This window comes from Lactuca sativa, chromosome 2 (genome assembly GCF_002870075.4).
Source record: "Lactuca sativa cultivar Salinas chromosome 2, Lsat_Salinas_v11, whole genome shotgun sequence".
NCBI lineage: Eukaryota > Viridiplantae > Streptophyta > Magnoliopsida > Asterales > Asteraceae > Lactuca > Lactuca sativa.
The window spans coordinates 16,982,826-16,997,308 of record NC_056624.2 but is presented as its reverse complement, the minus strand read 5'-3'; the positions used below and the strand labels follow the sequence as shown (position 1 = coordinate 16,997,308).

The following is a 14,483-nucleotide window of genomic DNA, read 5'->3' as shown; positions in this document are numbered from 1 at the left end:
GTGCATTTTCAATATTAGTCGGTAAACTTCAATACATCAATAAATTCTTGCGTACTAAAATTAGTAACAAACGGACAATTATTTGTATAATCAAGTGTACTTAAACGGACAAAAATGGAAAACCCCACATGCCTAATTTTCTCTATTCTTCATACGTTATAATTAATGACCGAAAAGACGTGCAAAAAAATGTTTGCGTATAAAATCGATCACCCATGCAATAAATAACTCATAACAGAACACAATTATTGATAAAATTCACAAATTACATTCCTTTCGATTTGAAACGTTCATACATTATTCATGTTTTATTCAAAATATATAACAACTCCCGAAATCCCACATATGAACATTGTTACAAACGAAAAACACATAAAAGGAAAGTAAAAAACTCCCCAAATCAGAAGATTGTCAAAGGATACTCATTCTTCCCTTGTTTGGTAGTTAGTGGATCAATGATTTTTCTCCATCCATTATAGTCGATCATATCATCATCAGTAACGGGTACCAAAAACCCATTAACAAAAAAGAATGGCGTGCCATACACCCCTCTCATACATCCATACTGTAAAAAGAAGAAAGAATTCTTAAATAAGAATTCTCGACACCACCTAGGGACAACCCCAAACTCTACGGTGTGGAAACCTGTATGAGGTTGTCCTTGCATGAGACAGAGAATTCTTAAGTAAGAATTCTCAACCACCTACAGGGACAACCCCAAACTCTGCAGTGTGGAAACCTGCATTGGGTTGTCCCTAGGCCCGTCTCAAAGGGTGGGCGATAGGGGCGACCGTTCAGGACCCATTTTTTAAAAGGGCCTAATTTTTTTTATGAAAATTGTTATATTTAGAAGATAGTAAAAATAAATTTCTTTTAATAATTGATTTGTTACAAAAAACCTGATAACATATGTGTATTTTAATAGTCCATTTTTTTCTCTTGTCCTGGACCCAAAATATGTTTTAAACGGCCTTGGGGGTCCCTGCATGGGGCTGTCCCGGACACTCGGACAGCCCCAACCCATCTCTCCCAAAAAAATAGTAGCTTAACTTTTTTTTTCTTTGAAATGTTTGCTATGTATTTCTTAAGCTAGTTGTGTTACTACATTTTATGCACAATGTACAACTCATGAAGCTGGGTTAGTTGAATTACCTTGAATGAAACCCTTGTTTTGGTACTGGTTTTTGTGTCACTGAATCCTGACCTAATGGCAGATTGGATGGAGTTTCCAAGTGTTCTTGATGCAAATCCTATAACTTTATCGAGAGCAGCTGCTCGAGATATGTTATTAGTTTTTGCATTGTAAAATTGGTTCTGTTTATATGTCAATAAACACATGATCAGCTTACAAAAGTATAACCATGATTAAAAATTGGGATGAATTATTGAAACAAATAAACAAAAAGATATAAAAAAACACTTGTACTTTCATTATTTTGTCGATTTAGTTGGTTGACTATTTTCTACAGTACATAAACCATTATACTATTTTTGACTCATTAGAAAAAATAATTTACTAAGCTACCGAGCTTAAAAAAACAAAATTACAATCTCTGGTTATTATAATAATATTTCGTTGGCTAAATCGATAAAATAGTGAAAATACTTTTGTGTTTTTATGTATTTATCCCTTTTTCAAAACTAGGTAAAATGCAAAAATGTTTTTTTTTTCTAAAATGTTAATAAAATACAAGGGTCTAATCACAACTGATTGAGTAAATCAAATAAAACGGTGAAAGTTTGTAATATTTTTCTATATTTTGCAAATAAACAAAAGCAAAAAAAAAAAAAAAGTAACAACTTTAGCATATATGGTAAATGATTGATTTTGAGTCAAGAGTTGTAACCTGATACTTAAAGAATGCCTCCAACAGAGGGTATGTAGCCGAAGAATTTAAGTCGTTGACAATATGCAACACTCTAGAAGTAATGAAAGCATTATCGTGGTATCTGTAGAAAAACATTAAAAAAAAATGATAAACCGCAAAACATAACTTCGAAAACCATTACGAGTTTATTCACAATGATGCTAGATTACATATTATTTATTTATTTTATTTTTTTCTAGTATCATGTAATGTATAGATAAAGTGATGTTGGATACATAATGTTTAAAAAATATTAGACAAAATGATGACACATTAAGAAAAAAATTAAATACGGACAAATTTGTTAATAGTTAATTAAAAAAGGAAAACCACTTTTTCCCGACTTTTTATGCTAAGTTGTGTTTATTGCATTACCTCAAAATTTGAGCTCAACACTTTTAAAAGCATCCATAACAAGAGATTTTTAGGAGTTTTTGAAAAAAAAAAAAAAAAAAAAAAAAAAAAAAAAAAAAAAAACACTATTCGATTAGTTGTTCAAACCATTTTTTTTAAAAGAGCTTGTCAATTAACAAATTTTGACCGTAAGTTTTTCCAATGATTTGGTGGGTCCCATATGGTTTCGAACAAATGTTAAAAATAAACACTTATACAAACAACAATAAAATGATTAAAACAAAATTAATACGTCCCATAAATAAGCAAATTGAAAAAAAAAAAAAAAAACTCTCATAGTGTGCCAGATAAAATAAGTTTTTTAACTTTAAATTCCATAATGAAAATTTCAATTTAAAGTTTTTTTTTTTTTTAAAGAAAAAGCTCTCGTTTGATCTAAGTTATCCAAAGGAACGGATTTTTTTTTTAAATATATAATTTTGATTGTAATAGTATGTGCTGTAGTGCTGTTTGGCATTGGAGATCTAGAGTTAGTAAAGTCGCTTCCATTCATAAATCAAAGACAAAAAGAGGCCCAAAACTTCAAATCAAGAAAACTACTTTATATCCCACCAAAATCCATTTACTTTAAAAAAATATAAATCATATCCATTTACTTTAAAAAGACGCATCATATGTTGTACTATATGTAATATTTGTTCCTCTAATGTGGGAGCTTTCTTTTGCTTTTCATGGTTATCAACAGATTTTTAAAAGAAAGTTGGCAACTTGGTTCTTCAAAAGTGAAAAGTGAGCTCACCCATGTTGTACGTGCTACTTTAATAGACGTATCACCCATGTACTCTATGCATTAAATGTTGTACTATTGCAATCAAAATTCAAAACTAACATATGTACAAACAACTAGGCCATGCTGAGAGGTGGTTTTCATTTTTCAATAGGGTTTAATTGTTTTTTTATAAATTCAAAAGTAATTATTATAATAATAACAATTTAATATTAATATAAATTAAAATATAGTTATAAAGAAAATAAAAAAATAATAGCTATGGAATGAATCAAGATCAATACTAAACAAAATTGACAAAGTTGGTATACTACCACACGATTCATTTCTATAGTTTACTCGAATGGCACATAAATTTCTTGGATTTTTGTAATCCTCTCTAATAAAATAAATGAAAGCTTTTTTTTTTTCATTTTTTTCACATTCTAGTTCAATTTGTTAAATGTCATTTTATGGTTATTTTAAATAATTTCTTTTCACATGTTATTTTATTAATTTTTTATTTCATTAAATTCCACACAACATTTTAATGAAATAATTACAATAAATATAGAATAATTACTTTTAATTTCACTAATAAACTTATTTTTAATTTTCAAAATTTATAAAATTAAAACTTATTAATTAATTTATTTATTTTTTTAAAATTTAAAAGATAAAAAGTATTTCCATTATAATAATTTATTATTTTTTATATTTTTTTTATAAATTCAAAGTTTTTAAATATTTTAATTTTTATATATATATTTTTTAAATTAAGTCATAAGTTTCACAGCTCTAGTTAGTAAATAAAACATTGAATGCCACGAGGGTACCCACCTCAACAAAAAAATATTTACATAACTTACTCAACAAAATATTGAATGCCACATGGATGCCACGTGGCTACACACGTCAACAACAAATAATATATGACCTTTCAAAGCCGCTTGCAAACTCATTTAAAATGCCACATCACAAAAAATCAAATGCCACCTATATTCTATCTTTGGCAGTTTAAAAGACTTGCAAACTTCGATTATATTATTTTTTAATCAAATAACAATTTTAAAGTTGTATATTGTTAAACAAATTAATGTATATTTATCTAAACGTAATTGATAAAATATATAAAAATAACATCAATTTTTCATTTTATAACATATCAAGTATTTTAAAGTTGTATATTGTTAAACAAATTAATGTATATTTATCTAAACGTAATTGATAAAATATATAAAAATAACATCAGTTTTTCATTTTATAACACATCAAGTATTTTTTTTTTGTCGTTTTTTTCGTATCGTGTTTTCAAAGTTGTGTATTTTTTTATTATTATGTCATCTCGGGTCATCCACCGAATATTTAAATCATCAATAAATTAAAATAAATATAATATTTAGTATTATTTTATTATTTTCCATTTAAAAAAAATTAATTATAATATTTATAGTAATATTAAATTATTATTGACTAGTCATTAACTTTGATTATTTAAAATATATACCAATAAATATAAACTAAAAAATATAAAGTAATTGTTGATATGAAATAACAAAAATAATTGCAAAAGTGACATGTTTGTAAACAAACGATAAGTTTAGGGACTCTAACTGAAAATACGTTTATTTTAGCAATGTTTTCAAGCTCCAATAAAAGAATAAAATTATAACTAAAATTCGAATAGAAATAAACAAATAGCATATCATATATCTAGCCCTTTTTCCAGAGCCAAGAGCAACAAATTCAGAACAAAACACGACTTCAGATTCACAAGCTTCTGTTGATTAAAGCACAACTGCTCTGAACTTATGACTTATTGCTCTGGAAAAATGAATCGCCATTAATGAACAAAGTAGCTTGAGTATTGAAAAAGAGAGTGGGAATACTTACGGTAAAGGGAAAGTGTGAACGATGAGAGAGACGACGGTGGGGCCGTAATGATCGACGGCTTGTTTGAGTGGAGCCCACGAATCTCTGCTATCGGGGCAAACTGGATCGTAGAAGGCCTCAATCAGGACGGTGTCCGTCGACGCCGCGCGTTTCTTATACACGAATCCGTCGTACCTCGATGGATATATAGACTGTGATCGGAGTAAAACCGCCGCGAAGGACAAAATTAGTAGGGATATCACCGGAATATTCGGTTTGTACATGGTGGTGCGGCGGCGATGGGAAGAAGAGGGAGGATGAAAATTTTGGGGGAAAATGACGATGTCAACTAGGTTGAACTTGAAGCAGAAGTTTTGGCAGTTGAGCAGTGGACTGGAGTATATAGACTTGCATTATGCCCTACACGTGTTATGCCACTCGCTTGCCTTTTTAATTATAGCAAAAATGGCTCGTTGTAGTAGACACAATTTTTAGAGTATTTTTTTTTATTTTTTATTTTTTTATTTTTTTATTTTACATTATAACTAAGCGAATATTTCTATATTCTATAATATATTTAAAAAATATATATTTATAAAATATATGTTTCTTTTTAAGTATATATATCAATGATGTTGTTATTAACTATTATATAATAAATTTGTATAAATATGTTTTGTTTTGAATTACTATATGATAATATAGATATCTTTAAAAATTCTATAATCTCAGTTGTTTTTAAAAAAAAATTAAATGACAAATCTAATATTCTCCTAATTCTCTCAATGAGCTCTACTTAGGTGTTAACCATGAATATAATTAAATATAATATATTGTTTAATGATATTTATAGTTGTTCTTATGATTAATTAATTTTAAAAAATTTATTTACTTAAGATTTTAATTTCTATTGTTCTAATTATTTAAAACATATAATATTGTTTTTGTTTTTAAATTTAACAATATAATGTATGTATATAATGTATTTGGAAATTCTTAATTATTTTAATTTGGTTTCAAAAATTTAAAATTTTTAAAATTTATTTGATGAATATTATTAGTTTCTTTGATTGTAATTATTTAAACCATCAAACATTATTTTTTTAAAGATAACATTATAATTTTTTTATAATATTATTTTTAGCTATTTTTATTGTAAGTTATTTTTAAGCTATTTATTCGAAAATTATTAAGGATTATAAAAAATTATTTCATGGTTTTTTTGTTAATTTAGGATTACAAGTTAGGTTTAACACTATAATTTATAAGTTTTAACTATTTATAAAATAGTCTCTCAATTTTTTTTCAAGTTTAACTAAAATTTTGATTTTAGTTAACCGTTTAACATTATATTGAAACTAATAATTTAACTATTTTGCACAAAATTATAAATTATACAAAATTGTGACTTTAAAATGACAATTGCTCACATACACAACATATCTAAACTAATAAGTTAAGTATAATATGATAAAAGATTAAAGTCATAACTTTATAAATAGAAGTAAAATATGATATTTTAATATTATATTTTAGTTAATTTATGACTAGAATTAGTTTTTGCATTAATTTAACATATTAATCAATTTATAATAATTATTAGTAAGAAATTGAAAAGTCATGGAGGTTTCAAATTAATCTGATGCAAATAAAAATGCCTCTTTTATAATTATACTAGACGAATTCCCGCGCGTTGCGCAGAAACACCTATATAGTTGAAGTCTTTACAAACATATGGTTTTATTTAAATATAACAATAACGTTGTTGTTAAAATTGATATAATAATTTGTATATACTAAATTGATATAATATATTGATTATTTTGATTTATTTGATAATATATACATTTATTATAACTTCATAATCTCAATCGTTTGAATGATTTCTACCCGCGAGTTACACATGAATAAAATTAAATATAATATATGATTTGATGTTATTTATAGTTTTTTTATTGTTAATTAATTGTTTTAAATTTATTTGCTTAATGTTTTAATTTCTATCATTATAATTATTTAAAACATCAAACATTTTTTTTTATTTTAAAGCTAACATTATAATAATTTATATAGAGTTGTTTTTAACTATTGTTATTGTAAGTTATTTTAAGCTATTTATTTAGAAACTTTTAACGATTATAAAAATATATTTAAAAAATATTTTAGTTAAATTAATATTACAATTTAGTTTTTTCTTTTATCACTACAATTTATCACTTTTAACTATTTATAAAATATTCTTTAGTTTTAAAATGGATTGAAATTTATATTTGAGTTGACATTATAATGCGCAGAAACACCTATATAGTTGAAGTCTTTATATATATATATATATATATATATATATATATATATATATATATATATATATATATAGCACTAACGTTGTTGTTAAATTTGATATAATAATTTGTATATTAATTTGATATAATATATTGATTATTTTGAATTATATGATAATATATACATCTATTATAACATCATAATCTCAATCGTTTGAATGACTTCTATTTCCGAGTTACACATCAATAAAACTAAATATTATATATGGTTTAATATTATTTATAGTTGTTGTTATTTTTAACTAATTTTTTAAAATATATTTGCTTAATATTTTGATTTCTATCGTTATAATTATTTAAAACATCAAACATTATTTTTTGATTTTAAAGGTAACAATATAATCATTTATATACAGTTAACTATTGTTATTATAAGTTATTTTAAGCTACTTATTTGAAAATTTTTAACGATTATATAAATATATTTAGAAAATATTTTAGTTAAGCTGATATTACAATTTAGTTTTTGCATTTATCACTTTTAACTATTTACAAAATATTATTTGGTTTTTTTAGTGGAACTGAAATTTATATTTAAGTTGACACTGTAATGTTATACTTAAATTAACAATTTAAGTATTTTGTCTAAACTGTTCAAAAGTTGTAGCTTTAAAGTGATAATGGTTTACATGCAACAACATTTTAAATCTAATAAATTAAGTATAATATGTTAAAATTTAAAGACATAACTTTATAAATATAAGTAAAGATATTATTTTAAAATTGAAATTTAATCTATTTATAATTACACTTTAGGTTTGATATTTATTTAACCTTATTAACCAACTTACAATCATTATTAGAAAGACACTACAATTTATTACTTTTAACTATTTATAAAATAATCTTTGGATTGTTTAAGTTAAATAAAATTTATATTTAAGTTGAGCCTATAATGTTATATTTTAATTAACAATTTAAGTATTTTATACAAATTGTTCAAAAATTATACCTTTAAATTGATAATGGTTTACATCCAACAATATATTAAAACTAATAAATTAAGTATAATATGTTAAAAGTTAAAAAAACATAATTTTATAAGTAGAATTAAAGATATTATTTTAATATTGAAATTTAGCTTATATATGATTACACTTTAGATTTGATATTTATTTAACCTAATTACCAAATTATAATTATTATTATAAAGAAATTTGAAAAGTCATGGGAGTTTCAAATGAATGTGGTGAAAGGAAAAAAGAATGGGGGTTTCAAATGCATGAGATTCAAGAAAAAATGTTAGCTTTATAAGTATGTATGATAGTAGACGAATTCTCGCGCGTTGCGCATCATAGGTTAAAAATATATGTTTAAAATGGTTATGTTATTCATAATAACTTTGACATAATATTTTGAATAATATTATTTATTGACATTAACCCTCCTTCCTCATTAATAAAATTAAAGATAATTATCTATTTAATATTATTTTTAACAATTGTTATGATTGATTAGTTAAAATTTTTTACTTATGCAATTATTTTCTAATTTCAATAATGAGGTTCATTTAAAATACAATTTATTTGTTGCTAATGTTATGTAATTTATAAATTGATGTTATTATCATTTAAAATTATCGTTCTTTAGTTTTAACCCACTTATTATTATTAATATGTAAAGAACACTTTTAAGAAACACTTAATATTACTATTAAAACATGAAACATATACTAAATAATAAAGTGATAAGATAGACAATTTACATTTCAAAAGAGACTTGCATGAATAATATGACATATCTATGATCTTAATAATTTGATTTTATTATTTATAATTATTCTTCATTAATTTTAAAACCACTTATTATTATTAATAAATGAAAGAAAACTTTTAAAAGACATTTATTATTATAATTAAAATGTTAAACATACTGAAACATCCCAAAAATTTGGTCCAAAACTTTCATTTTAAAATCATTTAAGAAAACCATAATTCATCATCATCATAATAAAATTACAAGTCATGTATCCCCAAAACATCATATCAAAATATTGTATCAAATCACGTGACAAAACATCAGAGTCTAAAAATCCCAGGCTAAAAACTATGGTGTGTGTAATGCTGTCATCCCTAGCTCTCCCCCTTGCTAGTGGAAGTACCTGAAACCAAAACTAAAAATTATAAACACGAATCTTAGTGAGTCTCCCCAAACTACCACATACCATATGTCACAACCCAAAACCAAGAACGACAGAAAAGTTATGGGGCGGAGGACGTCATGTAAAGTATCACAACAGTGAAAAGTAGTAAACAAGAAACAACATCATCCATTGCATTAATAGTAAAATTTTAATACGTGAGTGTTCTTTTATAGAATAAGACATGATAAGTAATCAAAATGAAAGACGAGTCTTGACTACTCCGTCTTCTCAAAACCTGGTCATCGTACCTGTCTACTGGTGACTTGAGAATACAAGTTATTTTGAAAGCGTAGATCGACATTTAAGCTGGAGAATTCATAAGTATTTTAGTGTCATTGCTTTGTAAAACTGTAAAGAAAAGACTAGTAAATGTTTCGTGAAAAAGTTTGTATAAGTATGAAACCCGAGAAAATCCTATATTTCCTATTAGTATAAAAGGTAGTCTTTAACCAAGACCCGACTATTTTGAAAGTTTTCCTCTCTATAAGAATGAAGGTTTTTCCCATGTAGAACTATTATTATCAAAATATAGCCTTATATTACCCTTTATGTGAGAAGATCACAATTTGAAAATAATGGGAAAATGTATATATGTACTATACAGTATTATTTGTATTAATCACTGAAGTAATAACTACTTTAAAACCAATGGTTTAAGGCAAAATGTGATGTGATTATTACCATACTAATCTAACTAAAACACAACGATGAAAGACGTCGGAAGAAATGACATTTGGCACCCGTAGACTTGCAAGTCCCACTGTAGCGAACAACAAAGGTGTAGGATAGTCAATCCAGTATAGATCTATATGCAAACTCACGCTCTCCCTCCAGGATATTCTGGTTACAAAACGTGACATAACAAAATGGTCGATGTGTCATGAAGTAATATCTCACATTATGTTATCTCTGAATCTTGTTATAGTAATAGTATTCTATGTATAGTATTCTCTGTATAGTATTCTCTGTATAGTATTCTCTGTATAGTATTCTTGGTATAGTATTCTCTGTTATAGTATTCTTTGTATAGTATTCTCTGTTATAGTATTCTCTGTCTAGTATTCTCTGTTATAGTATGTAATAGTATATCTTCATATAGTATGTAATAGTATCTCTTCATATAGTATGTAATAGTATATTTGTATAGACCCATGAATGAACTGACTCTTGTGTGATTCCTTTTACTAGGAATAGTAAGTAGTATCTCCTAACTATACCTATTATTGTTACTAGTAATGTATGTGTATAACCGAAAGTATGCCTTTGCCCCAAAGGTACTGAATTGATTGATAGAACTTTTATGTCTATATATGTATACATAATATATAACTAATATTTAGATGACATTCGAACAAATAATCGATACCCTAAGGCCACATCCAAACAAAGAAAAGGAATTAAAGTGAGCTAGTAGTACTAAGTCCTTTAAACATTACTTACATAAATATACATATAAAGGCATGCATTTGACAATATAAAAGCATTAAAAGAGGTTTTTAAAACATTTGAAGAATTTAATAATAAAAACGAGGACTTGATGTCAATTTATAAAACGATTTAAAAGCAGTTTGTTGACATAAACAGTTTAAAGTATAAGAAATCCTTTGTTTGAAACATAGTTATAAGAGAATTTGAAAGGAAAGATTTAGTATAACAAACAAGTTTGATAGAGAGTTTAACATGTAAAAACGTTTAAGAAATCATTTTGAACTAGTATACTTAGTAAAATAGCTAAAAGTGTACTAATTCCATAACTTGGTAGTTATTAATCACATGTGACTGATATAATAACTAACATGATTCAACTTGTATTCCACCCCCCCTAAAAGCATTTAAAAACATTTAAAAGGTTAATTAAGGGGTATGAACTCACCTATAGTAAGTGGTTTGGATCAACGGATGGTATAGGATGCTAAGTGTCAAGTGAAGACTTGAGCACACAAATGGATCCTATTTAACATATATTGACACATATATGCATCCAATTAGTCAATTAACAACTAATTACTCAAATAAAGACACCCTAAAACATGGATAACACTTTGATTCAAGTGCTAGGAGTACATTAGGGTTGCATCTAAGGAGTGTAGGGCCTCTCAAAGGAGTTTATGGTCCAAATGGTAACAACTCATGAGTTTACGGCCCATGGTCATTTCCCCATGAGTTTACGGCCGTAAACTCATGGTATTAGTGTGACAACCCGAAATTTATTCTGTCATTTTTACCCTTTTTCCGTTAATAAGCCTCATTTTATTTAACTGTCCGTTTTAGACTGGTTAATTTATGTGGGACTCTCATAATGACTTGGTAAGGGTTGAAACAAATTACAAACACCTACAAAATTCCCTTAAAAATGTTTAGATTCAACCAAGTCAAAATTCGACCGTTTAATCGGGTGCGACCAAAAAGCCTCGTTTAACGGCAGTATCGGGTAGATTTCCATTGAGCCTCAACTCAAGCCCGTATATAAGGGAGAGTAAACTCCATTTCACCCTTTTTACTTTCTCTTTATACTCTCTCTCTACAACTTATTTTTCGAGCCAAAAATCGTCCGTTTCGAGCCCCAAACTAGTAGGTAAATTATCCTAACTTGTTGTATAGCTTATCTAACATGGATATTCATGTTTAAAACATAAATTAGGGGCCAATACATGTGTTTATGGCCCAAGAACTCTCTTGGACCATGAATACCCCTAAATGGGGGTTTTTAAGCCCCAAAACCCCTCCAAATTGCCCCTAAGGCTTAGATATGACTTGTAGGCTTATGGAATCGGACTTAGAACACCTTGAATCGAGTTTTTGGAGAGTAAACATGAGTTTACTGCCCAAGCACATTCTTGGGCCGTAAACTCCTCTTCATGGGGAGTAAACTCAAGTTTAAGTGTTAGAAATGCCCACAAACACCTCCTATGGCCTTGGAAAAATGTCTAGAAGCAATTCCATTGTTGTAAAGGCTTAAAAATTTAATTAATCCAAGGAAATGGGAGTTTACGGCCGTAAACCCCCCTAGGAAAGGTCCATGGGCCGTAAACTCCTAGAAAATGCCCAAATGGTGCCCTAAACTCCCCATTTGTCTTAGAAAAATGCATAGGATTTTATTATCTATCATTTAAGCCCTTAAAACACCCAAGGAGTATGTACATAGGAGCTTACGGCCGTAAACTCCTTGTTTAGGGCCGTAAACTCCTATTTGGTCCATTTAGAAGCCTTAAATCCACTCATGTGCATTATATTTGGACTTAGCATAAATCTACAAGTGATATAAGGCCATTTAGCATCCTAGAACACTCCCACCATGAGTTTACGACCGTAAACTCATGGGGACATGGTCTTAGGTCCGTGAACTCTATAAAGAGTTTACTCTTGAAGAGTAAACTCCCTATCTAGGCCATACACACCCTTAAATGTTACCTGGGACACTCCAAGCACTTAATCAAAGTGTTCTTCGCACTTTAGGATGCATATACTTGTTTAATTGGTATTATATGAACTAATTGTATGTAAACATATGTTATCATATGTTAATAGGTCACTAAGTCTGTCTAAGTCCTTACTTGACATCGAGCACCCAACCGGCACCTTCGTCGGATCAACTTACATCAGGTGAGTTCATACCCCAGAATGAACCTTTTTAAATGTTTTTACATGCTTTTATGAGGGGGGGGGAATACAAGTTAAACATGCCAGTTATCATATCAATCACATGTGATTGATAACCCGCATGCACAAGGATTTACCACACTATTAACTGTTTTACCGAGAATGATATTGTAAATGGTTTTCTAAAACGTCGTTACTTGTTCAGCTTTTACTTATAATGTTTTATCAAAGTTTCATTTAAAACTTGTTTATGAAAGGTTCCCAAAGGATTTCTAAAGGTTTTCAAACTTATTTACAAAAGAATACCAAGTTGTGATTTTCTTAAGTATGAAGGTTTTCCAAAGTTTTCATCAAGGTTTTTCTTCCATGTTTTTATACTCTTACTTGTTAGATACTACTGCTTCACTTCTACTTAGTTTAAACTCCTACTTGATAACGCTTTCACTTCGTGATGCGCTTATACTTGATATCGCTTCTACTTCACTTATACTTGTTAACGCTTCTGCTTCACTTATACTTATTAACGCTTTTACTTCACTTATACTTGTTAATACTCCTACTTCATGATACTCTTATGCTTCACGATACGCTTATACTTCACGATACTCTTATACTTCACGATACGCTTATACTTCATAATACTCTTATACTTCACGATACGCTTATACATCACGATACGCTTCTACTTGTTATACACTTAAACATAGTTAAATGTATGCCTATGCTTGTATATATATATATATATATATATATATGTATATATATATATATATATATATATATATATATATATATATATAAATAATGTTTAAAGAACTTAGGAAGGCTTGTTCGCCCTATTTCCTTTTCTTCGTTGAGATGTGGTCTGGTGGGATCGGATGTCCGTCCAAAGGTCGTTTGATCATTAGTTATATATTATGTATACAAGCATAGACATATAGGTTTACATTAGTCGGTTCAGTTGTGAGTCTCTATCATTAGTCTAGTATTTTACATCAAATCTCACTACACGAGATACATCTTCAGTACACGACCTTCTCCGTTGTCAAGTTGGTAACCAGAGTCTCTTGTAGGGAGAGCGGACATTGTGTGTATAGATCTATACGGGATTGACACCCCCGCACCCTGACTGCTAGCTATAGTGCACGGCCTACCAAGCCAAGGGGTGACAAATGTCATATTCATACCGACGCTTGCAGGGCGTCAAGTTCTCTAGTGTCTATCAGTATGGTTACGAGTATCTCGGGGTTACCTTATAATTCACGGCCTTAAGGTAACGGGTTTTATACACTGTATTCACTATATTCACTGTATTCACAGTATTCACTGTTTTTAGACCTTGCTAGACGTATCATTCAGTTGATATTGTCTAAGGTCTGTATACACTGTTTTTAGACCTTGCTAGACGTATCATTCAGTTGATATTGTCTGGGGTCTGTATACACTGTTTTTAGACCTTGCTAGACGTATCATTCAGTTGATACTGTCTAGGGTTTGTGTTCACTGTTTTTAGACCTTGCTAGACGTATCTTTCATTT

The 14,483-nt window shown here is 28.0% G+C and overlaps 1 protein-coding gene across 1 annotated transcript; it reads right to left on the bottom strand.

Moving 5' to 3' along the window:
- Positions 1 to 245: 245 nt before the first annotated feature.
- LOC111905948 (uncharacterized) lies at positions 246 to 5,269 on the bottom strand. Its single transcript, XM_023901681.3, has 4 exons — positions 4,882 to 5,269; positions 1,848 to 1,950; positions 1,153 to 1,314; positions 246 to 565 (listed from the first exon to the last, which is right to left on the bottom strand). The coding sequence occupies exons 1-4, from the start codon at positions 5,142 to 5,144 to the stop codon at positions 401 to 403; spliced, it is 693 nt and encodes a 230-aa protein (XP_023757449.1). The 5' UTR covers positions 5,145 to 5,269; the 3' UTR covers positions 246 to 400.
- Between the last annotated feature and the right edge of the window lie 9,214 nt (positions 5,270 to 14,483).

Bases quoted from the DNA above. Each gene is read 5' to 3' on its own strand.
- LOC111905948 (XM_023901681.3), bottom strand. From the start codon at position 5,144: ATGTACAAACCGAATATTCCGGTGATATCCCTACTAATTTTGTCCTTC. The intron at 1,951-4,881 runs GTAAGTATTCCC...GTTTTTCTACAG, and splicing joins GTTCACACTTTCCCTTTACC to ATACCACGATAATGCTTTCA. The intron at 1,315-1,847 runs GTTACAACTCTT...ACATATAAACAG, and splicing joins AGGCATTCTTTAAGTATCAG to AACCAATTTTACAATGCAAA.